The sequence below is a fragment of the Python bivittatus genome, unplaced genomic scaffold (genome assembly GCF_059951505.1).
Source record: "Python bivittatus isolate LINGU-HERP-01145 unplaced genomic scaffold, Pbiv_v1 ctg000780_np1212, whole genome shotgun sequence".
In the NCBI taxonomy this organism is placed as follows: Eukaryota; Metazoa; Chordata; class Lepidosauria; order Squamata; family Pythonidae; genus Python; species Python bivittatus.
This window is the reverse complement of record NW_028277108.1, coordinates 2,507,259-2,533,926: the sequence shown is the minus strand read 5'-3', so window position 1 is coordinate 2,533,926 and position 26,668 is coordinate 2,507,259. Positions and strand designations below refer to the sequence as shown.

At 40.0% G+C, this 26,668-nt stretch overlaps 1 protein-coding gene across 6 annotated transcripts; it reads right to left on the bottom strand.

Annotated features, from left to right (window-relative positions):
- Window positions 1-11,433: 11,433 nt before the first annotated feature.
- On the bottom strand, window positions 11,434-26,463 carry LGI1 (leucine rich glioma inactivated 1). Of its 6 annotated transcripts, XM_088128970.1 has the most exons (8): window positions 25,660-26,462; window positions 25,214-25,285; window positions 19,564-19,635; window positions 19,394-19,465; window positions 15,670-15,741; window positions 14,069-14,238; window positions 12,707-12,871; window positions 11,434-12,624 (listed from the first exon to the last, which is right to left on the bottom strand). In XM_088128970.1, the coding sequence occupies exons 1-8, from the start codon at window positions 25,857-25,859 to the stop codon at window positions 11,807-11,809; spliced, it is 1,641 nt and encodes a 546-aa protein (XP_087985096.1). In that variant the 5' UTR covers window positions 25,860-26,462; the 3' UTR covers window positions 11,434-11,806. The 6 variants fall into 6 exon arrangements, with proteins under 6 accessions (XP_087985096.1, XP_087985097.1, XP_025029985.1 ...); XM_088128971.1 differs by lacking the exon at window positions 19,564-19,635 and having other exon boundaries at window positions 25,660-26,463; XM_025174217.2 differs by lacking the exons at window positions 25,214-25,285; window positions 25,660-26,462 and adding an exon at window positions 25,057-25,207.
- Window positions 26,464-26,668: the final 205 nt, after the last annotated feature.

Here is a 26,668-nt window from a genome sequence, read left to right as displayed (position 1 = left end):
CTGGAAGTTTTGTTTCCTAACGTTTCGCCAGCATCTGTGACTGGCATCTTCAGAGGGCAGGAGCACAGACAGGAGCAGTTCTCTCTGTGCCCAGGATGATGTGACCCTGTTGTGGGTATTTATAGAGATCAGCGAGGGTGCCTGAAGGGTGTGTGTGTGGGGGTGTTGGGTTAACGAGTGGCTGCTTGTTTTGGTGTCAGAATATGTGTGTATCTTCCTGGGGATTAGGCAGTTTTTTTTCTATTGAGTTATTAACAAGTGGCTGCTGAGGGTGATTAGCATGTTCATTGTGTGAACTAGCTTTCTCCTAGTTTGCCTCTTTCTAAGTTCTTTCACCCACCTTTCTCTTTCAAATCATACTAGGAATGTTTTCCCTCTGCATTTGCGATTCCACCATAAGAAGCATCCATTTGGTATCTCCACTGATATTTCCCTTGGGCAACCTCATCAGGCAAAATAAAAATCAGTTGATGGGCTATAATCCCACCCCCGCCCCACCGCCATTTTTCTTCAGGAAACATTTTAAGAGCATTGCAGGTCCCTCTGTCAATGGCACTAATACAGCTGGACTGGACCGGCAAGAAACCCAAGGACTTCTGTTGGAACCCAGGAATCTCCAGACTACAGTAGCAGATTCGTTTCCAGGAATGCCTTGAAGTTGTTTCTTCCCTTTTCATGGTAGTTAGTTTGGAAGATGAATACTTCGTGCTTTGGGACAAGTGCTGTCAATGACCTCTTATGAAGGACCTGTTCTTTGTTAACATGTTTCACACTGATTACGTTTTTCCTGTTTCTCCTTGTTATTGTAGTGTTACCACAAGCCTTTATCTTAATTACTTCCTTGAAAGATCAAGCTATCCATGTCTTTCAAGATGTTTGAAAAAATTCTCAAGAGTTACACACAATAAAAGATGCCTTCTTCATTTTTTCACTGGGATGTTTTGTTTTTGGAGGCAGTCCTATAGCTGGATTTAGCTGGATTTCTTGTTTAACTTGGCTTAAAATATGTTGAAGCAAGCTTGCCAAAAGGTTTAAGTAACTGGCACTTTAGAACAAGTCTTTGGCTGCTCCCAGACTCCTGTAGTTGTTGTTTTTTCAAAATTTGTTGTGGCTTCAGGATTGTGCAATGGTACATGTATAATACAGACATAAGTGGAGCAGATGTGTAGTTTATATTCACAGTATCTCAGCATCAAACAACATTCCTCAATCTGGTGTCCCCTAAATATGATGGAGCGTAGCTCTCAAAATTACCAGTTGGAAAGGCTTTTAATGGTTTTAATTCTTGAAATTGTTCACCACCCAGAGTCACTTGGATTGAGATGGGCGGCTACAGAAATTGAATAAATAAATAAATAAATAAAGGCCATACTGACCGTCAGTAATGGAGGTGGAGGTTGTAACTGAATATATCTGGAAAATAACAAGTTAGGAAAGGCAGAATAGTAACCATATGGAAAACACGAGCATTCTTCTGCCACTCTGGATTATTGTGCTATCAGATCTGCAGAATGTATTCTTCATTAAGTGTATTGATGGGAGACAGTAATACTTTAAGGGTAATAAGGGGATTTGCATGTGATCTCTTGAGATGATCGGTGTAAAAGAAACTCCATGAATCTCTGAAAGAACTGTTTTAAGAACTTCAAATAGCGTTTGTTGTATCTCTTTCCATCCTGGCAGCCCATTATTCTAAACAAGAATGCCATTTCATTCGTGATATCTCTGCAGAGTTGACACAAAGGGATGGCTTGCTTATGACACATGCCGCCCTCCTGGCTAGTGAGTACATTCTGCAATATCAATTTTTTCTAGAACATCAGTGTGTCCTAAGTAAAATTATGCAGTAGAGTATGTCTCAAGGCGTTGCCGTGAAAAGAAAGGCATTTCTGAAGCACTGCAACTCTCCTTAAAAGCAATGAAAAGAAATTGCAGGCAGGGACTGAAAGCTATTTTTAAAGTTTAGAGTAGGGCATTGGGGAGATAGCCCATGTCTCCTATCTCCTGGTGATTCTATTAATAGTACTGGGGAAACAATGGTTTGGGATGAATGGGATGACAACAAAAGCAACCAACCTTTCTCTCTCGTAGCAATTCATTTCAGATCAGAAGCTTTGAGTTACACACGGTGAACACTTCAGGAGAAAATGAAAGATCTAAATGCAAAAATAGGTCCAAAAATAGCCCTGTTTTATGCACCATGGGTTTCTTTGCAACATTTCATGCCTTCCAGCTGAATAGAAAAAGAATATTGTGCTGGACAGTAATGGCATAAGTCTTCCTTCCCTGCACGTAGCATTTACGATTATTATTCCTTCCTATAATTTACATAATCAAAACCATATAAATTGGTGCATGCTACATATTTTTAGAACGTTTACCTTTTGACCCTTAGAATTAAGGCAATCTGAGCCCCTAGATTTCTTCTATCAGAGCTGAACAAAACTTCCAAAAATCATAGGTTTGAATACAGAGACTCGTATCTCAAGCTTCAGCCATTTTCCTCTCCTTGCTTCATATTTTAAATAAGGTTCCAAATTTATCGAACATGTCCTTCAAAAGGCAAATGTAGGAAAAAGCTCATTTCTCAGTACACACACACACACACACACACAAACACACAATTATAAAGTTTTGGCTCCACTGCTAATTGATGGAGCAAAACAAAGCTTATGCAATCCACAGATTTTATAAATAGACATTATTTAAAAATTAATACTATACTAGATAAGAAAGCTAATGGTATATGAAATAAGGCTTCTTACAGCTAATACATTAAAGCACAGTATAGCAAAGAGAAGTTCTTGTAGAGGAAAATTGATCTGCAGTCTTATCCATTAATAACTTTCTGCTTTGCTTATCGTATCAGGAGCATTTGTTACTTCTACGTAATGTGTCACTCTAAAGCAAAATCACTTTGGAACCTCAAGAAACCATTTCTACTTCAGCAAATCACCCTTGAAGCAAAGAAATAACCCTATTGCAGTAACAGGAAAAAAGCATTCACCTTAAGTGTGAACAGTGTTCCATACTGATAAAAGGCCATAAGAAAGTAATATTAACATTTTCTGTCTTCAAACATGATCCTTAGCCTGAAATCAGAAATAATTCCATGGAAGTATTATATCTATAAAATTTATCTGTTCTGTGCATACACATGGAACAAATAAAGTATTAACTTTTCAGAACTAGCATGAGAAACATTCTATTCAGACTTCTGGTGAGGACATGGTGAACTGAAGATGTCCCTGAAGAAGCAGGGACGACATTATGGCTGAAATCGGTGGCTGGATGCGGGATCTGGACTGGTGAAATCTCTCTAGAGAGAGATCATGAAATTGCCCACACATATTCTGGATAGTGGCTCCTCATGAGTAGATGGCAGGAACCAACATTTTTGCGATCTGCTTATGAGCTGAGCAGCTGTGAGTCAAGGGATTCCATGGAAGTTCATAGGCATAATGTAGCCTTTAAGGACATAAGGTTCAGCCGATCCTCATTTTTTAATCACTTTGGAATTAATTTTTTTATTGCTTTACATTGTGTTAATAATATTTTTTAGAGTTTTATATAGTTAAAAGCTAATACAGAATTAGAAAAAATATACAAACAAAAAGGAAGAAAGAGAACAAGAGAAAGAAAAAGAAAGACATATAAAAAGTGATTCCCCCTCCCTCCAAACAAGTATAAGCATTTACAGTAACTTAACACCTTCTCTAATAGTACAGAAATAAAAAAAACCTCTTCTTCCCATTTCTCATCATTAAACAATAACCAAATTATAGAAAGATTCATCAATCAGTCTTTCTCAGCAAAAGCATTAAGAGTACCAGTAACAGTAACCTATATGTTTTAAGCTTAGACAAATAAATGTATTTTGCATTTTGACTTATAATTTTCTCTAATAAGTAAGACATAAAAGATTTATCCCCATAGGTATAAAGAATATCAATAATAGTAACATATATATTTTAAACTAGATCCAATAGGTCCCTTTTACATTCTAACCCATAATTTTCTCCAAGAAGTAGGAGGTAAAAGATTTATCCCCATATGAAAAAATCTTTACATCGTCTTGCAATCCTGGTAAAAAAAAAAAGATTCCAATAATAACAACTCAAAATCAAAATTTATACAGTTTAACCCTGGTCAAACAAGTCCACTTTGAACTCCTTTTCCTCCTTCTTAAGAGGCTTAATCTTCAGTTGCTTCTTCAGATAAAGTTCCACATAGTGATTTCTTATCGTTTTCAGTAGCAACTTCAGAGATTTAGTGCTTCCCTTCTGTGGATCCAAAATAAGATAACTTTCCAAGACACTCTTCTGATATTTAATCAGGATATCCCTTTTAACTGTTAAAACATCAGCCAGCATAATTTGTATATCCATTACAACTTCTTTCCCCATGTCACTCTTGTGGTCAAATAAGTCCACTTTCAAATCCACAACATCTTTTTCCATATCTTCCATATCTCTTTTATAGTCTGGCAATTCTTTACAGTCAATTTTAAAATCCCTATTCAAATCATCCTCAGCTTCTGTTTTATCCAGTAGAATCTTTTCTTCTTCTATAACCTCTATTAGATCCAATTTTAAAAATAAGTCCTGAATACATTGTTCCCAAACAGATTTAAATTCTTCTATAGTAAAACAATGTTCCTCCACTATGTTAGGAAGCAACTTTTCCTTTAATTGCTCTCTGATTCCCTCTAGTTGACCTTCAAAGCCTTATCTTTTGTTTATTTTCAGAGCCAAAACTTTCCCACAATAAATTTTCTTACAGTTAATTCCCGAATCATCTGCTGTATTTTTATAAAATTTAAAACTGTACATTAAAAAAAACTATTCTTTCAAATCCATCTGGCCCCTTAACTGTCTACAGCCAACATTCTTAACTCCCTTTTGCTTTTTTCCAAAAATTAATTTTTTTCTTTTTAATCTTTAAACTTACTTAAACTTCTTTCTCCCAGGATAGAAGGAAATTCTCCCAGTGTACAGCAATTTGCCTTTCAGAAGGTTTTTAATTTCCAAGTAAATCATAAGTAATTTCTAATGTTAATTAAAAGAGGAAGTGAAAGCAAATTTAGTGTCTCTTTAGAGGCTCTGAACCACGGCTTAGGCTTAATATTTCCCACAAATCCCAGAGTGCTGAACCCACTGGAGATCACTAAATTGCGATCTCTTCACAGGGAGCCTCTGTAAGGAGTACTTGTGGGTGGTCCGGTCATCTCCTTTGTCTGGAGATGGTTCCAAAGAGCCAAACTTTTTGCCATCTGCTCTTAACTGACACAGTTGTTGGCTCCATCTTCAATCCGCCATTACTCCCCCAAAGTCATCTTTTTATTGCTTTTTAAATATTGAGAACCTCCAGAACAGCAAGTTTCATGGTATTCACCGGTTGAGTTTTCTTCAATCCTTTATGAAAGAGGTTTTAAATATAAATTAAGGATTTAAAAAAAAAATATTTTTTTTGGAATTAGCAGTGAAAGGGTGATTAGACTGCTGATTTTAGAAAGTTATAAATGGATTAAGGGTCCAAATAGATTTAATAACATTCTGAAATTAAATATAAGAATCCTTCCCATGGGAAACTATTCATATTTTTGTATTAGGGAGAAAAACATGATAAGATGGGATTTCAAAGGTTGGACCCTAGAGGGCACCATAAGGAAATAAAGATTATAATTAAAGCGGAAGAATACTTAAACTCAATCTGATAATGCAGACTGGAGCAAAATCTTTAAACAATGGAAGTATTGAGAGATATTTGTGAACAGGGGACCCAGAAGTTAGTTTTAAAGATCTCTGCCATTATTGATAGACTAAATGATGTGTGATGGACTGTATCTATGAGGACAAGAGAGATGTGGGAGATCAAGGCTGTCAGAAGGGAGGAGGTGCATTCCAGGAGGGGAAAGGAGACAAGAGACAATACTGTCTGCAGGGGGAGTATGGGAAGCGAAAGAGGTTCAGGATAGCCACTCCCTAGAATCTCACAGGGTATATCTACTAGTTGCTGTAGTATAGATTTAGTTTGGCAAGATTCTGTCTATAAGGTATAAGCAAATATAGGTACTGTACTAGACTGGACTGTTCCATTGTTGTTCTTGGGCTGGGCCTGGCATGATATTATGGAAGAGGAACAAGTTTTACTGGACAAGATTGAAACTGATTCAAATATGGACTTAAAAATGGCCAGGAATTTGGACTAGATTATCTCTAAGACCCCTTCCAGCCCTTATATTTTATGATTCTATGACTGCTGGTGGCTGGACACTGGTTGTACCCTGACTGTATTACAGGTAATCCTTGTTTAACAATGCTAATTGGGACCAGAAACCTGATCGTTCAGTGATGCGATTGTAAGTCGAAAAATCACGTGCCTGCTCTGCTTTGCAATGGAAGTTCAGGCAGTCCTGGTTGCTGCCGTTAAGTGAGGACCACACGGATTGTTAAGTGAGGACTTCACGTGATCACAGCTTCTGACTTCCTGCCCACTTCCCCATTGACTTTGCTTGAGAGAAGCTAGCAGGGAAGGTCGCAAATCACGACCACGTGACTGCAGGTACTCTCTGATAGCAATAAGTACAAGCTCCGGTCATAACTACCACTCGTTCAGCACCATAATAAGTTTGAATAGTCACTGAATGAGTGGTTGTTAAACGAGGGCCACCTGTATACTGATTATATTTTATTATATTCTTTGGACTCTCCTATTAGCTCACTGGCAAGAATTTTGATTGGCTCGTGTGGTTATGAGAATGATCATAGGCTAGCTTCAGAAAGTCATTGGCAAGGGCGGGGGGGGGGCAAAAAAGTCTAAGTGGCAGCGATTTGACTTTTTTGATTCCCCTAATACAGATGCCTCTATAGTTTCACACTGCTTTGTGAGGGACCGGAAACACAGTAGCTTGAAATTGCCTTGAAAATAATTAGCTTACTATAAATGTTATGCTAAAAATATCCTTTTCTTTACTGTGCTCAGAAAAAGGTTATATCTAGCTGATGGCTTCTCAACTCAGGGGTACATAGACTTTTTTTTATTAACACAGATAATTTCAGCTTGGATCCTGCATTGCATCTTTTAAGATTTTCCTGGTCTCTAAACACAAGAAATCGGAGTCTCAAATAGCTTAACTCAAAAGGCATCTCATCATAGTTAAATAGTAATGTCAATCCATGTAGCATGTACAATACTCAAAAAGGAAGCTCAGTTTGGAAAGATGTGGCTCATGGGATCTTGGCAGCCTTGTGAGGTAGTCCAGACCAGAAGCACACCCAGAAGTACTAGCTCTACTTTATTGTAAGATTACATTAACAGAATTTTGCAAGTCTGAAAGTACATTTTTCCCCCATCACTTTTACAGCCCAAGAAACTAGGGAGGGTCCCTTCTGAGATGTTTGCCATTCCCATGTTCCTTCTGTGGGCTAAGCTGCCGCTTATCTGACTAATGCGTAGTCTGAGCCTCTTCCTCTTGTTTCCCAAGGTTGTTCCCATATACCATTACAGATCTGGAGTGAAGAAAGTGATTTCTTGGAAGTCCTTGTGTTGTGGATGAAATTGATCTATCTATTATCTATTTATCATCATCTAGTTTTCACAGTCATATGAAAGTATTGAGAGCTTAGTCCATGCCATGTACTCTTGACAGAGTAGCAAAAATTGTCCAGGGAAAGCTCTAGCAATAAGGAGGAAGCTAAAACAGGACTAACTTAGCAGAAGTACAGACCTATTTTATTGATCCTACCTAAATAAGTAACTAGACTTAAATAGGAAATGCATGATCAATCCAGCTGCTCTTGGCTAGCCTTGAATCTTCAGGGTTACCCAGATCTTTGGTCTGGCTAATGAAGACCACAAAGATATAACCATTCTTGTAGTATCATATCAACTTGTGATAGAACAAAGATACATTCTGATATTCAAGACATTCAAAAGCTGATTCCAAGGATACTATGCTTGGCCAGTGATCATCATAGAGAAATGCAAGTGTGTCCAGAAAGAAAAGGGGGTCTGTTTTATCCTATTGTCCCTGATATTGCAATGTATTTCTTTTTTTTTAATCTTAATGCCATCATTAAGAATTCTCACTAACCTTATAGGAAATAATTCTGTTTCATTCCTTTAGTAGGTAACTACCTGGAATGGCCCGCTCAAATATAATTTGTTGGCTTGTCCAAACTCTGCAAGTAGTCCTATGCATGACATATCTTCCCCTACTTCTGCTGTTAGGTGTGTTGGGAGACAGATGTTGGCTAGGAATTCTGGCAGTTGTCCATCACATCTGGAAGATACCAAGTTAGAGAAGGCTATACCAAGACAATATCATTGCTCAGTATTGTCTGGAAAAAAAAGGATTGCACACAAACAAGTTATAGGGAAGTCAGAAACCAGTCATCTTGCTTCTGATTCACATGTGAATATATGGATACTGATTTTTAGCCCTCCAATTTTCTCAAGGTTTTCAAGATGCTTGAACAATTCATATAGAACCAGAACATATGAAATTAAAGTTGCATTTCTCTAAGTTGCCTGCAATTATCAAGGTCATCTTTGTGGAAGATTTTGCCCAAAAAATATTCTTGATTGAGTCAGGAACAGACAGTTCAAGGCTAAGATAAATGTAAATTCAGATATAATCCTGCTGCATTAAAAAGCTTGAGAGATGTTACTATTAATGTTTAGAAAGGCAGCTTTCATAGGGAGTGATCATAATGACCTTTGCAATCAGATTGCTAAGGGGACCCATTTTTGGTGATGGCCAAACTGCAAGAATCTACTGTATATAAAAAGAGCTCAAATCTCTCCATCAATGAAAAGAAGCACTTTATGGTGGACATTAGCCAAGCTTCAAGTCCCTGTAGCCAAGAAACGTCCCGAATTACTACCCAAATGATGCCTCGGAGGATGGGGGACAGATACACTATGGTTTATTACCCCAACGTTTCCTTTCATTGTTATTAAAATGAAAACATAAAATGCACAAAGGTATGTGCTTGGCAGTGAACATTCAGAACATTACATGGGTACGGATCCTCATTTTATTATTTTTACTTTTAAAGTATTAGCCTTTCCAACAGCAAAATGTAAATGTGCTTACATCTCAAAGGAGAAGGAAACTGTTTTATCTCTGTTGTCATGATGATCTTAAAATGCATAAATGCACACACGGTCTTTCTCTCTCTCTCTCTTTCTTATTGTTAGATAGATACTGTAGAGATAGGTAGAGAGACAGAGTAATAGAGAGATGATAGATACTGTAAACAGAGATAGATAGATAGATAGATAGATAGATAGATAGATAGATAGATAGATAGATAGATAGATAGATAGATAGATAGATAGATAGATAGATAGATAGATAGACAGACAGACAGACAGACAGACAGACAGACAGACAGACAGATACTGTAGATAGATATAAAATTAATGTTGGCTTACAGAATTACTTTGGTTATTTGTTCTAACATCTCAGGACAGTAAAAGAAGAGCAGGAGAAAAGAAACATCAAAACTAAAGTAATACATATGGCCATGTAAAGGGTGATTCTTATGAAATACAATATTTCTCTCCAACATCTACCCTTATCTAGCTGTGTAGCACTGCTCAAATGATCAAATTTGCAACACTGCTGCTACTGAAAAATGGTTAGAAAAAGTGTATGTAGAAAAAAAAAATCTGGGTGGGGGGAGGTCATATTAGACACTTTATAAATAATTTTTTTAAAACCCTTAACTATTCCAAGCAGGAGCACTCTGAACACAGAGCATGGATGATAAGTTCCAGATATTACGAAATACCTGTCAGGAAAGGGTGCTTATGCAGTGATGCATGAAGATAAACAAGCATACCAAAACGATGTTACCATGCTTGTCATTTTAGTACTACTGGATATATGTGTGTGTGTGTGTGCACGCGCGCATACATGCATGTTCATATGTGCAAAATTCTTGTTAGTTTTTAAGTCATCTTGGAATCAGAGCAATTAAAGGATCGTATATTCCTTAAACTGCATCCAGCAAGTCTCCCTTTTATTATCTGAATCGACTTAATTTTCTTGTAACAAACACAGATGGTCAAAGGAGTTCCTGGAGCTCTATAAAGCCTCCAGGGGTTTTCCAGGAAATCATCACTAGGGATGTTTTTCCATTAATAGAGTGCCAGGAATCTTGTGGATTATGTTTGAAGGATAGTTCTATAAAAAATACTGCCACTGTGACCACATGTGATACAAAACCTTTGGTAAGTGCTAGTGTGTGGCCAATAGGACATTACTATTATTTAGAATATATGCTGGAATTTGGGGGAGGGGGGTGGGTCCTCAATAGTACTTTCATTTCCACTGCATCAGATATTTCCAACAATTAATTATGATATAATATCAGTTTCAATATTCTTTTGAGCATGGAAAGAAATCCACTCATTTTTTCCCCTTCTGATGAGGGAATGGATGCAATTATTATCTTTATCAGCATCTGGATCAAAAAACCCTCTATGTTTACGTACAAAGTAACACTAGAAAGATGCCTGACGCCACAATATTTTCCAAAATAATGTTGCATCATATCATTCACTATTCAGCCACTGCATTCTGTCATTCCCCCCCAAAAAAGGAAGAATTGGTTATGGCTTGTCAGTGTCTACCCATAAGGAATTAAATAATCACTGTGCCGTTTTGTGGAAGAAAAGGACTATTACATCTAAATAGTGTTTCATATTCGCTTTGGACACTATTTAAATATTTAAGTGTGCAATATGAAAGCATTAGAACCAGTGTGTAGTATCTCTTATTTCATCCAGTTCTATGTCTACTCACTCAGAAGAAAGCTCACTGATTTCTGTGGCTCTTACTTCTCGCAAGCATAAGCCTATGTTGCTGGGTACGCTTTTGAGGAAATGCATCCTACTGAACTGGATGGATTCAACTGAGCTGTTGCTCATTCTCCATACAGGATAGGATATTTGCAGATCCTATGCATGTTTATTTATGAGTAATCATGCAAAAATCCACAAATATGAAAAATAAACCCTTGGAGTGAGGATGAATATTTAATATTTAAATGCCAACAGATTATGACATTCTAATTGCTTTAGAAAGATGGCAATTGGTCTCTTTCCCATTAGGATAGAAATTATGTCAGTATACGCCGTGAACAAAACATAAGACATAGTCAAGTTGACTTTTTTTCTTATGAAGGTCATGGAAATAAATAAGCTGCACATTCCATACATGTGAATGCATACAAATTTCCTGCTTATGTTATATCAGACAATACCTTTCTGTTTAGAAAAGTGTAAGTAATACACTTGAATCAAAGTACAATATAACATTTCTGGTAATACTGAACTTCCATGACCATAGGAAACTACTGAACATGAGCAAAAACTACCTACAGGATGATTATATAAATAAAACTATTTGAGAACAGGAAAGAAAACATAAACATTTTATTTGGCAATTTTCAGATCAGTGAATAATGGAAAAGTACATTTGATTGGTTCTTTCCAACTCATTTAAGAAGGATGGAGCTTTGCTAGCTATTTACACAGTTGTTGCAAATAATAGTTAATGCTTTAATTTGTCTTTCTTTTAAAATTGCAATTTCCAACAGCACTAGACTTGACATTTATGGTTGAAGATATTTGTTGTAGCGCTTTATTTTAACAATCTCAGCTGTTAAAGGCATTTTGCAGACTGGAAGTAAAGAGAATCACTGTCATGCATTTAGTTCATTAGGTCTCTATTATTAATGGAAGAAGTCTCACAACAGACTCCATACTCTGTGTGTATGTATATGTGTATGTATCATGCACTTAAGTCAATTATGATGTGCTTATAGATCACTGTATTTCCTTTAAAGCTTGATGCAAAGAGAAAATCTTGTTTGTCAACAAAAACATGTGTGAAGGATCTTGGAGCTTGAATATTTAATTCTTGAAACTTCACAAACTTGGCTTTTCCAAGATCCCAGAAATAGACTTGAGTGAAAGAATAATCACTTCCAAGAATAGCATACTGGTAATGCTTTATCTGAAGAGGCTGGAATACCATGGACCCCCTGGATGGCATTCTTTGTAAATCCAGAAATTTGGATCCTGTCCATTTCATTACTTTGGAATCACCAATGAATCTGGTTAGACACACATAAATATCTTCTTTCACTTTGAAGTGTTTGACAGCATAAACATCTTCCATATCTGGAATATCCACTGGGTCAGCGAAGTTGTTTGTCCCTTTGTTCCACTGATACATGACTGGATGTTGAGAACTACTTGAGATGATCAGGTGAGGCTTGGTGGCTATTTCAAGATACTCCACATCAGTGTCTCTGTACCACTCATGCAAAGACTGGTCAGAATAAAATCCATTTCCATTCCACTTGTAGATAGTGGTGATACCAGCTTTTGAACTATCTGCTATTGCAAAGTAGGCATCCTTTACAATTGTGAATGTTTCAATGTCATTAGGCTTTCTGATCTTAAGGATCTCAATATCCTGAATTTTGATAAATTTATTTGCATGAATGTCTCTTTTGTATATATGGGAGCCACCAAAGAGTTGGGCAACAATGATGTATAAGCGATTCTCAACAATAATTGGCTTACAGACAACCACCGAAGTCCCTGCACAAAGATTGATAAAGGGTATCATCAACTGGCATTATGATAAGGCAACACAATGTTCATAGAAATGAACTATTAATACCTGTGATGTTATCAAAATTCCTGAATGTCCCTTCCACATGGTCCCATTGCAGAAAGATACATTTTCCGATAAAAGGCTGAGCGATAACCACATATTCATCATTCATGTATGAGAAAGTGTCCACTGACAGGGACTGATATGGCAATTTTCGAAATACAACAAATTCTGGAAAAGTACATACTAAAAGTTGATATTTACTCCTTTGAATGTTATTTTAAAAAGTTCACAGGCAGTGTTATTTTTGTAAAATCTATTTCTCCTGTTTATTAGACTTCGGTCAACAAAAAAGATGAAACTGTTTATTAACAAGAGAATAACATGCATGCTTGAATCTTAACCGATTCTAATCAGCCACTTTCCTACTGTGGTTGTTATGGTCCATCAAGTCACATCTGACTCCTGCTGACTACAAGGATAAGTCCCTATAGTTTCCTTGGCAACATTTTTGGAAGTGGCTTGCCAATACCTTCTTCCTAGCGCAGAGAGAGAGAGAGAGAGTGATTGGCCCAGAGTCACCCAGCTGAGTTCCATGCCTAAAGCAGGACTAGAATGTTTGGCCTCCCAGCTTCTAATTTAGCAGCTCACCCCCTAGACCAGTGTTTCTCAACCTTAGCAACTTTAAGATGAGTGGACTTCAACTCCCAGAATTCCCCAGCCAGCATGTTGCTAAGACTGAGAAACACTGCCTTAGACCTAACAGGCCCTTTCTATTCTAGTGCCCTGGGACTAGAATTAGGAATATAGCAGCCACACTGATTTTCATAAAATATGATTAGGGCCATAAAAGGACTCAGACCTGTTACTGCAAATAAGATACTGCCATTTTCAGTCAATATGGAATGAGAAATCTTCATCTTCTCTAAGCATGAATGAAAACCAACAGTTTTGACCAGTTAGACCCTACACAGTAAAAGAGTCCCATATAGTTGAGAATTCCTGCACAGTTTTGCTTGTTTAACTTCTCTAATATAAGGAATTTGTACCGTGGAGTTGATTTCACACTGAATTACCATTTGTTTAACTATGGCTTTTTAAAGTAAGTCACAGATAGTCACACAAGAGGCTAAGCCAAAATCAATGGAATCTCATTAAGATTTAGCGCAATAGGTGAACCAGGTCACATCACTATTGTCTAGGCTCATTCTCCTACAGAGAGGGAAGGAGAGAAATCTCCACATGGAGATTGAAAGACAGAGAGAAGAGAAACCTCAGTCTGAGATCTTAGAAAGCTTCTGTGAATGAAGGCAGGCAATATTGGGGCTAGGCAGATGGACAGATTAACCTGGTAGACCGTTCTACCCAGACAATTCCTTTGCAGAACCAAACTTGATGAAAAAAACAGAAGACATGTTGAAGACTTACGTGTAATAATGCAATCAAATTCACTGGGAGAGAGGCTGTTGATTTTGCGTTTCTTATACTCTGGTGGACTTTCACAATAAATGTCTTCTACTGTTGCATTTGTTCTGCTGATCCATGCCATCAACCATTTCAATTTGCAATCACATTTGAAAGCATTTCCTCTCAGGTCCCTGGACAGAATGGAGGTTTTTGAAAAATGTATTAAGATTTAAAAACATTACCATTTCTTTCAAAAAGCATAGGTTATCAGATTATAATATTTTAGATCACTATTGCATGAAAAAAAATGTACTTTAAAGAAAAAAAACTAACCTATATTTTTTTTAAAAAAACTGGATGCTTAAAAAAGTAACTGTATACTAAACTTCTTAAGAGAGAGAACAGGAGGAGGCAAAAATCCAAGACTGAATTAAGCATCCTTCTATTACATGGATGCAGAGGCACAGTGTGGGTCAAGGGGGAACAAAGATAATTAAGAATATTTTCCCTCTTATTCTAACAGTATCCAAGGGCAAACAGAGCCAGTTTGATGTAGTGGTGACTTCCTGGACTTGTCCCTGCAGTTTTCTTGGCAGGATTTTGGAAGTGGTTTGCCCTTGCTTCCTTCCCAGGGCTGAGAGAGAATGACTGGCCCAAGGTCACCCTGCTGGCTTTGTGTCTCAAGTGGGACTAGAAATCATGGTCTCCTGGTTTCGAACCTGGTGCCTTAACCACTACACCAAGCTGGCTCTGTTTGCCCTTGGATACTGCTAGAATAAAAGGGAAAATATACTTAATATACTTAACCGCCAAGGGCCAATGACAACTGTTTCATTCACAGGTAGGCAAGGTATCAGATGAAGGCACATTTGTGCCATGAATAATCGCAAGGAAAAGAAATGTGACTTTCCGTAAGAATTTTCTGATTCACAAATATAAATTCTTCCAACAGTTCCTCATGTTTTCCATGCCCCTCTCTATGTCCAGGAAGCAAACGGGGGACTCCCTGGTAGAGTCTGACTTCCTGATTTCACTGCAGCAGCTTTTATTGCTGCAGAGCAAATTGTTTAAAGCAGCTGGCTTTCTTGACAGTGGGAATGGTTGTGGCTAAATTAGCGCACAGAGTACAGCTAATGCTCTCAGCAGAGATGGCTGAGAAATTAATTCCATTCCCATTTCTACGAAATCTTACGCAGATTGTACTTCCCAGGCATATGAAGTAGTTGACTCTCTCTCTCTCTCTCTCTGGATTTTGCAAGGCAATTGGCAACTCCAAACGACGCACACAAAAATAAGTTTAAGGAAAAGTGCCTATGAGATAAAGTACCCGCAGAAACACATTATTGTAGGGGACAATCTTGTTTTAGATGTTCTATGGCACCTTTCCGCAATCTGGCCCACTCCAGCACATTTGGAAGTTGCCAGCTTGCAGAAAACTGCCTTGAGGAACGCTCCCAAATGGAAAAAAAATCTATCAGACAGATGAGATAATTGACGATAATGGTCTTAGTGGGCATGAAATGGATAACTTCAGGCCCATAGTATGAGCAGTTGTTCCATAATAAGTATTCGTGAGCTTTTTTCTTTCCATTCATAATGGGAATATTAAAAAGGTTTCTTACACATTTGTTAGTGAATCCAATCCTTTGAATATGTCTTTAGGGAGTGTTTGGAGGTTATTGTTTGCAAGACTTCTGTAAAAAATATAGATAATTAGGGTTAGATAATCCTTTCTTTATTTCTTTCCTGTTTGATAAATTACTCAGATGGCAAATAATTAATACATGCGTTGCTATGATGTGATTTATTATTATTATAAGTTGTAATAGCAATAGTACAAGTAGTAATAGTAATATCATTGTGATTCAGAACTACTTATTATAGCACAAAGTACACAATTCCCGTTAAAATATTACATCCACGCTTCGTATTATTCTCAGCTTTTCCAGCTCTCTGCTGTCTTGTCAAACTCAACCATAATCCTTGTGTTTTGGTTGTTATTGTTAAGAATGTAAAAGACTCAATGTTGCCTTAAGCTTCCTCTGTTCCCAAACCCTACCTTGATACCACTTCTACCTCTAGAAGCCCAGAATATCAGTGGCAATACCTTTATAGCTATTGCTTGTCTAAGAGGCATCTATAACCTCCCCACAAATTGTTTCCCACCCACTGGATCCCCTTCCACTAGTGCATCATAACCTTCCTGGATGGCCCTCCACGCAGTGCTCTGCCCACAACAACAGAATACATTTGCTGTCATGCTGTTTATTATTCATATTCTTAAATGGCAAGAAAAGATGAATAAACCCACCCAATATATATTATGCAAAAAAATAAATGTTTGTATCACATTGACTCAGTTCCAACATATTGCTGTAGGTCTGTCCATAGGCCAATATGAGGCCTCTTCCAAGGGCTTAATTTTTTCCCCTTTATTAGCAAACTGTCATAATACCACTAATAGTTCCAAAATTTAAAAGAGTTTGTGGCCATCATCTTGACTGTTTTGAACCTCCCTACGGATGTCCTTCCCTACTAGTTATAGTTTAGGAAGGTAAAGGTAAAAAGTCCCTGGAGTTGACTTCTGGTGAATACTTGGATATATTAGAAACCCCAGCCCCAGATCCCCCTCCCATGTGCAAAACTAGGTTTATGGTTCTTTGGATTATTGGGTGATATATTTATAACTAAATGCTGAGCATTTGGTGGTCTATAGACCACACTGGCCCCCAAAGCCCAGTATATTGTTAAAATTTGAACAGTGGAAATTGCTGAATAATAGCATTAGGATTACAGGTATCCAGCACAATTTGATTCTGCAGATGATGCTATTGGATTTGTCACATCAGCAACATAATTCACATCATTTGTGTGATGATGTGGTGATGCATGTGACATCACTTGCTCCCTTGCTCCTAGAGGATGCCCACAATTGTGATTTTTTTGCCATCTGTCAGGAAACGAACAACTGGGAGAGGTCTCAACAGGTTTACTATACACCTGTCTGAGCTGAATTTGGCCATTTCTCAAAATAATTTAAAAAGAGCTGAACGTTCCAGCTCTCTTTTGATGACTGCACCTCTGCCATGTCCCCGCCCTCAAAAAAAACTCGAATTAAAAAAACGTGCAGGGCCTGGCTACAAAGGGTTTCTCAGCTCCACATGGACGCCTGATCCGTTGATTAATGAGCAGACATATAATAAACTAAAAAGGATTACTTTGGTTAACATTCAAACTAAAAATGGCAATTCTATATATCTTTACCTTGGAGTCTACGTATCAGAAGCCCACTTGTGCTCTTGGTCACACTTTTTGTGAACCATATAACCATAAAAAAGGCCCTTCTCTTCTCTTGTTAATCATTTGATCCAATGGATCTGCTGAGCCAATATTATGCCGCCCTATGGGGCAGAGTCACTGGGCCAGAGAAGATTCACTTCTCTCTCGGTGGCACTGCTCAGAACTTAGAGCTTCCCACTGCTAATGGTGGAGAGAGAACCAATGAGCTGCAACAGGTCAGCTGGAAGCAGAATGATGGTGATGAATTTCTCCCCTTTCTATAAGTGCATGTGTGTGTGAGTATGACAATAAATATGTACACACACACACATCACATGTGCAGCCTCCAGCTCAGCAACAAAGGTAACTTCAGGGCCCCAAATGCTTCTATACACACTTAGAACACAAGTCCCATTGGATGTAATAGGGTCTCCTTCTAAACAGAGGCAAGTAGGATCGTATTGTGAGTTACTAATGCAAATAGGACAGAGTAAATATGATCACTTTTACTTTTCTCCACCATTATTGTGTTTGCTGATAGCTGCCTGGCGACTCTGTTTAGGGTGACCCACTCCCTACTGGGGGGGGGGGGGGCTTGGGCCACAGGATCAACTCCAGGGCTGTGGTCAGGAATATTCATGCCATCTGGCAAAGTCACTCAGATTCGCTCGGAGTTGTACTCTGTCTGGGTAAGTCCTAATGAGTTGCCCAGGGAACAGGCTTGTGTTACTATCTGGACTGAGTTTGATTCTGTTACACCCAAGGAAGTGGACAAGGTCCTTTTGTCTCTCAGTCCAACCACCTGTGTGTTAGTTCCTGGGCCCTCCTGGATTATTAAAGCAGCCCGGGAGGTGACCATGGGATGGGTTCATGCAGTGATTTTGGCCTCTTTGAGAGAAGGGGTGGTCCCACCAGCCTTGAAGGGGGTACACCCCCTCCTCAAGGGGTCACTGCTGGACCCTTCCCTGCTGGAGAATTACTGGCCAGTTTCCAATCTTCCTTTTTTGACAAAGATTGTGGAAAAGGTGGTTGGACGACAGCTACAGAGGATCTTGGAGGAAACAGATTATCTGGACCCATTTCAGTCTGGCTTCAGGCCAGTGTACAATATAGAGGTGTTGGTCACACTTGCTGATGACCTTTCATGGAGCCAGGATGGGGGTGGTGCTGTCAATGTACTGACCCAGAGTCTGGAGGCTGTTAGGTCTGGATGGGGCAGAACAGACTTCAGCTCAATCCTTACAAGAATGAGTGGCTGTGGCTGTTTGGACCCTTGGGTTGGGATGTCACCATCTTTGGTCTTGGATGGGGCTGCACTTCCCCAGTCAAGACTGATGTGCAACTTGGGGATCTTTCTGTACTTGCAGCTACTGTTCAAAGAGAAGGTGGCAGCTGTGGCCAGGAAGGCCTTTGCACAGGTTCATCATATGCACCAGTTTTCCCCTTCCTCAGTCGGGAGGCCCTTCAGCCAGTCACTCATGCCTTGGTCACTTTATGACTGTATTATTGCAATGTGCTCTACATGAGGCTGCCCTTGAAGACCACCCCAAAGCTACAACTTGTCAAAATGCAGTTCAAGGTGCTGGTTATTACCTATAAAGCCCTGTATGGCATAATGCCTAGATATCTGAAAGACTACTTGCTTCCAGCTGTTTCTGCCCGCCCAGTACATTCCAGCAGAGTGGGTGTGCTCCAGGTCCCCTCCGTTAAACATTGCAACTTTGTGGGACTGAGAAAGTGTGCCTTCTCTGTTGCGGCCCCCACCCTCTGGAACAGCATTCCCCCTGAGATAAAGAGGGTGCCCTCTCACCTGGGGTTCCAGAAAGGTTTGAAAACCTGGCTTTGGTCCCAGGCCTGGGGTTGATGTTTATGATCTGTTCAATGGCCCGTTTTGGGTTGTTGTTTTTGCTGTCTATTAGATTATTTTAGCCTGGGCTGTCTGTGTGATTCAATGCTTTTAGCTGTTTTTATGTTTTCCCTAGTTTTGTATGCAGCCCAGAGTCCACTGGAGTTGGGCAGCCGATAAAGTTAAATAAATAAATAAATAAATAAATAAATAATACTTACAAGTGAATTAAGGATTTTAGCCCACGGAAAGATGTGTTGGAAAGTGATTTGATGTTATTGTTTTCTATAAACCTGTAATAGGGTTATAAAGGCAACTGGTCAAAGCTGTGTCTCCATCACAGGCACTCAACACACTCAAGGAATCTTGGACCATAAATATTTCAACTCACAAATATTCTAGATGAGGAAGGCCCATGAAAGCATCGCTACTAATGATGTCAAATGTGTTTGCTGTAAATAATCTGTACAGAGAAATATCAGACAAAGAATAATGTGACATGCTCTTAGAAGACATAAACAGATTTTTCATGGTGCTTATTTTTAAAGATGATTATATTTCTTGCCCTGCATATGACCTAGCAAAATTGCACACGCGCACGCACGCACGCACACAGTCTAGATTAGCCTTCTCCAACCTGATATCCTCCAAGATGTGTTAGAACTACATTTCTTAGATGGTCCAGCCAGCTGAACTCGATCTTCAAGACATAAATTTACATAGGTGCATTATAATACGTACAAAACCATTTCATGTTATTGATTAAATATCTCATAATTTAAAGAACTGGCATTTCTGAGTAGTTTCCAACAACTCTACAATGTCTCCTTCAGAGTTCTAGGGTTTGCCTTTACAAGACTGAATTCACTGCAGTCAGAAATATCATCTTGTAATTATCCCTTCCTCTAATGTTTGAAGTTGAATGCAAATTGGTGCAAATTTACATAATAGCTCCCATTTGAGAGCTTCACCACTATCCTCAGCTGCATATGGAACTTTTGCAAGGATAAGCATTGCTATTCATTCCAACAAAAGGCACATATTTAAGCCCACATCCAAACACACAAAATTATTTGTTTGGTTTTTTTCCCCTCCTTAAATGAACTAAAAATCTACAGGTGTTTTTGATGAGAGTCAAACTACAGGTTAGATTATGTATCTTTTATCCCATCTTTATTTTTGGTCAATTCAAGGCAGTGTACTGTACATACCTAATGCCCTCTCCTCCTATTTTCTCCAAAATAATCCTGTGAGGTGGGTTGGGCTGAGAAAGGGTGACCTGCCCAAAGTCACCCAGTTGGCTTTTATCCCTAAGGGAGCACTAGAACTCAGGGTCTTCTGGTTTCTATGTATATATCCTATACATAGAATAGGATATAGATTGTAGGATTGCTATTTTGGACTGAAAAATTCCAGACCACCAGTAGAAGGTAGTAGAGAACGAAGGGGTCATACCCTGGTCCTCCAGATTTTTGCAGCTCTAATAGCATCTGCCCCCTGCCCTCCCCTGTCTGTTTCTTTGAGGCTAAACCTTTGCTCAGAAACTGAGGCTCAAGAACATTCCTCTCTCTACCAAACGTGGAATTTAAATGAGAGACAAATAATCCTATGGCACTAGTAGTATTCTTTTTTCTTTTAAAACTCAAGAAGGAGATGGGAAGGAAATGCATATTTTTATTTTATTTATTTCATTAGCTTATAGGGTGCTCCAGTTGCGAATAACTCTGAGCAGTGTGCAACCCACCTCTGTAAGTGGCTACGGTTGAAAAGTTTAATCCTCCCCAATTCATATGGTATCATGGGATCCTACCTACTTCTTGGAACTGTAGAAAAATTACCAAGAATATGGTGGGGCCAAATGAGAGATGCAGTTAATCAAATTTAAACAATGACATGTATCCCTACCCAGCACAAAAGGAATCTAGCTTCACCCCACAAAGCAGCATCAACTGGATTGGAGGTTATAACAGTTTCTATTTTTAGAAAATGCCCCTATCTGCATGATATTTGCCCCAAAAGGGCTGTTTGCAGTAAACACGCCGCTTAGCCCCCTAAACCAATGCAAGTTACATGATCAATGGAGTAATATGCTAATGTTTTCTCTGTACCACTACAGCTATCATCTGTCTCTTTGTAATTAAAGTTGATATATTAAATTTAAATACTATTTTTCCCTGATATTTCCTTTGCATTTAAGGGAAGTTTAAGCAATTTATATTAAACCAGATAGCCCATAGAGAGTTACTACATAAATTAAGGTAAACAAGATAAGCTTAACAAGCATGTCTTTACAACTTAATTAAGATTGTAATCAGTAGTTTTTAAAAATAGGCTGAAATATACACTTATATTAAGTCTGACTGAATTTCTGTAAAGGACATAGTGCATTGCCCTAAGAAATGCAGTTTCAAAGTTTTTTATTTTAGTTTTTTAATAGTTAAAATACATTTCCAAATGCAAATTTTAAGACTATAGGTTATAGTTTTATTTACTTCAAAGTTCAGTGTGCATAATAGGATTCCTGGATTTAAAATATAGGAATAGAAATAGAAATAGCAGAGAGGCACTTTATTATTTTTAAATTTTCTTGAAGTATTAATCTCTGTTATTTGAACAGTCATTTTACTAATGCCTTATATTTTTTCTACATAACTGAAAGAAAGTAAAACTTGATCCCAGCCATTATCCAGATGTCCAAGAGCTACTAGAATTTAACTTCACTCCCTCCCTGCTTGGTGATTTTTATCCTAGTCACTTATTCTTTGTGGAATAGAAGTTTCATTAGATCTATCAATTCTTACGAATTGCAGCCATAGATATAGTTTGGGTCATCTGTTCTGCAACTCCCTCCTGCAATGATGCTCTCAGAATCAAGATGACCCTTCACAAGATGCCCTAATGCAAGAATATTCCTGCTTTATTCCTGCAATATTCCCAGAGTCACTCTGCAGTGAGATGGGCAGTGACAAATTTGAAATATATATAAATAAATAAATAAATAAATAAATAAATAAATAAAATAATATTTGTTATGGTGGTTGTGGCATTAAAAAAGTATTTGATTTGGAAGCGTTCAGGAATTGTGGCATGTGATGTTATGATGTTATTGGAATAAGTAGGGGACACATTATTTGGCCAATTTGGGGGTGGGGGTTAAGGGTTGAAATAGGCACTTTAAGGAGAAGCTTCAAACGCCCTTTTTGTTCCTTAACTTCAGCTGGAAAAATAATCCCATCTGAGAAGTGGGATGAGTTTTTTAAAGAGGTGGTAGGAGTGCCATAAGTAAGGCTCAAGACACTCATTTCACCCCCAATAACCTCCAAAAATGGACTAAACATTTTGTTTCCCCATCCCAATGGAGACTTCCTTGTCACCTCTGCCCTAGGAGCTTCCCCCGCTAGTTTTGCTCTCCATTCTGTGACCTTTCTTTTTCATTGCTCCCTCATTTGGCCTACCTGTGTTCTCCTTTCTTCCCATTTTTTCACCAGCTATTAGCACTTTTTCTTTCTCTCTTTGAAGTTCGAGAAGTGGAGTCACACCTGGCTTACTGACTGCCCAGAGGACCTTTGGATCCCCAGGGGGTACTCAGAAACCCCCTGAAGAAGAGAAGCCACCTATGACCCCATCTTTGAAAAGTAAGAGGAAGAGCCAGAGAAGGAAAGATGCTGCTCCCTGATAATAAAAGGGAAGATGGTGGCCTAGAAACAAAGTGACCAAGAGAATATTGTGGAGGATGTGGGTAAGATCAACTGTAAGATACCTGTTGAAAGTTTTAATTTTCAAGATATATACAGCTCCTGATTTTGGAGGTCCTTCTCCCCGGTTTTGAAGCCTTGGACATGTATTCAGTGGACTAGACTTTCCAAAGTTCCTGTTCTTTTGTGTGCCTGTTTTCTAATTGTGGCTTACTGTGGACCAGGTTTTGCCTCTTGATATGTTCAGGGCTAATGTCAGTAGCTGTAGCCTTGCCATGCCATGCCATGGGGGGGGGGGGGCAGGATTCTTGAAAACTCTTTGAACTCCTCCACACTTGGGGTTTCAAGTGTAGTTTAGACTCAGTCAGGAAGTACAAACTAACTACAAATGTCAATTTTAGTCACTTTCTTTTTTGCGTTGCTGGGATCTCCCTTAGGGTAGCATCACCTGTCCTTCTCTGTTATAACTGTCATCAGTCTTCATCAAGCTAGTGCCCTCCTGAGATCTTGGACTGTAACTTTCATTAGCCAGCATGAGGATGCCAGTTGGGGGAAATATGGGAGCTGTCATCCAACACAGCTGGAAGATGCCAGGTCAAAGAAGGCTGTTCTATACTGTATATTCCTTGGGAATTACACTCCACGTTTTAGCTTTGCTGCTACATTTTCAATATTCTGACAATTCTTTTCTGTTTTTTAAATATTCTTGGGAAATGGCAGCAATATTTCACCAATGCAGAAATGATAACATCAAAAGGCATAAATGTAAATAGATTCTTCAAAAGCCCACCTCTCTTTCACCAACGATCTGACTTTCCAAAGGGCACAAGGAACTAGTATTTTGCACAGAATGGACAGAAGATGAATCAGAAATAATGTGTCATCATCTATACAAAAATGAATAAGGTGAGGAAATTGGTATATTTATCCTGTGACGCCCTAGAATGTCAGTGGTTACAGATCACAGATAACAGGAAATCTGTGTTTTTCAAGTTGGCAAGTGAGGTTCTGGTCCCAAAATGTACATCTATATATTAAAGGTATGATTTATATTTACTTACATTAACATTTACCATTTCCATCTATAAAAGGGTCACGACAAAGCCTGCTGAGATGGCCCACCTGGCATGGTCTGGGTCCCTCATGACTAAATAGCAAAGTCACCATGTGCCTTCCCCTTTATGGAGAAACAACAATGGTCATCATCTTTTCTTCCCAGCATGATGAGGTGTCATTCTTGCCCTATGCCTATTATGTTCTTCTTATTCTGAAAAAGGTCTGGGAGAAACTGTATAGTTCCCATGGTAACTATATTTACTCATTTGTTTGGGATCCAAACCCCAGCTGAGTGTGCATTCCTTCTGATCAGCTCCCGGTACACAACGTGAGAAAGGGAAAGGACATCACCTCACTGCCAGAGTATCAGCATCTGAATTGGACAGATACAGGGATCAGACAGACCTAATGCTTCATGCTAAAGCAAAATTATGCCCTAGGCCTATTCATACGGTCCGCCATGTGCGAGCCTGACTGGGTATCTAAGGCTCTTTTTAAAAGGGAAGTGGTATTGCTTGACAGGTCTCGGAATCAGATTGGTCTTGATTTATGGACCATATTTTTCCACAGAACTTGGGGTTCTTCTTCTGGACCAAATGATGCTAACCAAAGAAATATTTCTGGGCTGGGTTGATTGCAGCAACAGCCTTCAATTCTCACACAGACCACTGTTTTAGTGCAGAGGGGAGGAAAATCGAACCTCAAATACCCCTCCTCAAAATATGAAGCATCTGTCTAAACCCTTGGTATGACGCTTGCTTGTAAAATTGCCCCATTGAAATCCATGTTTCCATTCTGAGAGAAGCAAGTCTGTTTAGTCAGCCACAACTCTAACCTTCAGCAGCAGCTAATTCTAAAAGTGTAGAGAAATGAATTATGATGACCCATTAGCCAGCCTCGGAAATACAGTACATGATACGGTGGTACACCGTATGGGAACGTGGTGTCGTTCCCCTAACAGGAATTCGCTTCCAATCAATTCAAGTTACCAAATAAACACCCTGACATAGGTGCTGATGCTAAAGAAGACCCTAACAAGCACTCAACACCGTGAAGAAAATAACAACAACAACAACAACAACAACAACAACAATAATAATAATAATAATAATAATCTGCTAGGTATGACACACCTTTAATTACTTCCACTGGAAACGCTACGTGCATTTTGTTATATAATAGCTCTGCACTAGCTCTTCCATATAAAACAAAGTACTTAAAGCCCGTTAGTGGAGCGCTTTTAGAGACACACGTTTCATAACAAGCAATCACGATATAAACCGTTCTCACAGAAGTTGCAGAGAGGGCGAGAAGATGAAACTCCTTTCTGGGATTTTCGTGAAAGCAGATCTCACAAAGGATCTGGAAGAGGAAGGGGGGGGGGAGGAAAGAAAACAGACCAGAGGTTAAAGGACAGGAACTCGCCGGGCAGCCTTTTTGTCACCTCGCTCTGGCTGGTTACCTGTCCCCGTCAACAGGAGTGACAATTTTGAAAAGGACAATTTCCAAAGGGAGGGAAGGGCTGATGCAAGCTCGCTGCCGCTCAGACCCGGACGGCGACGCATCAAGGGAAACGCGCAGAGAGACCCAACTTCAAGCCCCTCCAAACGCCCCCCGCTCCTCCTCCATCCCGGCTGCTTTTCGGTGCCAGCGGGTCTCGCGCCTGCCGGCCTGAGCGTCAACCCCAGACCGGCTCCACGGTCCACGACAAGCCCCCAATGCTTACAGCCCCTTACAGGGAGGTAATGTCGGGCGGCACGCTGCGCGGAATCGCTCGGGCGTTTTCACAGAGCGCGTTATCTTTGGTACAAGTGCACGAAGCCGGACAGGCGGTCTTTCCCGGTCGGCTCCCTTCGGTCAGCAACAGGGCGGAGAAAAGGCACAGGAGAACTGCCGCGGGTCTTCTTCCACCGGGGTGCCGGCTGGCCTGGCCCATCCTTTGGATCCGCTCTGGTTCCAGCCAGTTGGAAGGAGGAGGACGAGAGGAAGCAGCGCAGCCCAAACCATGAACGGGCAGGCGGCAGCCTCCGCGCTTTACCGGGCCGAGGAAGGTCTGCGTGAAGAGCCCGAGCGAGGCGGCTTCCCCTTCATCCCTCCTCCGGCTCTCTCGCTCTCGCTCTCCCCGTCGCCAGCCCTTCTCTGCCCTTCCTTTCCCCGCTCTGAACCTGTCGGGGGGCTGGAAGCTTCCAGCCGCTCAGCCGTCGGTTCTTTTTGGATTCACCAGGCAGCCGAGCGGTGCGAGAGGGACCTGCGGGAAAACGGGGAGGAGGGAGGGGGGCGGGGGGGTCCAGCCAGCTGGAGAGGCGAAAGAGCAAAAAAAAGGAGAAGGAAAAGAAAGAGGGAGACTCGCATCCCCGCGCAACACATACACACAGGCGGCAGCGAGGCGCGCGCGGCTGCTGAGCGGGGTTGCAAAGTGTGACGCACGCAACGGAGCAGAGGCACGGCTTTCACTTTTCTGAGGGGAGGCCCTCTTCTCGCGGCCAAAAATAGGACCACCTTCTGCTTGGCTGGTGGCGGCTGCGTGGGCGGGCGGTGGGGGTGGAGGGTGCCTCCGTGGGAGAAGGAGAGAGGGAGGGAGGCAAGCAGGCAGGGCGGGAGGGAGGGAGGATCTCTCCACCCGCGTCAATTTTCCCTGGGGGAATCGGGCTTTGCATCTGCCAAGCGACAGCCAAGGGAAAAAGCCGGTCTGCGTGGAGGAAAGAAAGCGAGGGAAAACATCCAAAGGGCGGGGGGGGGGGAGAT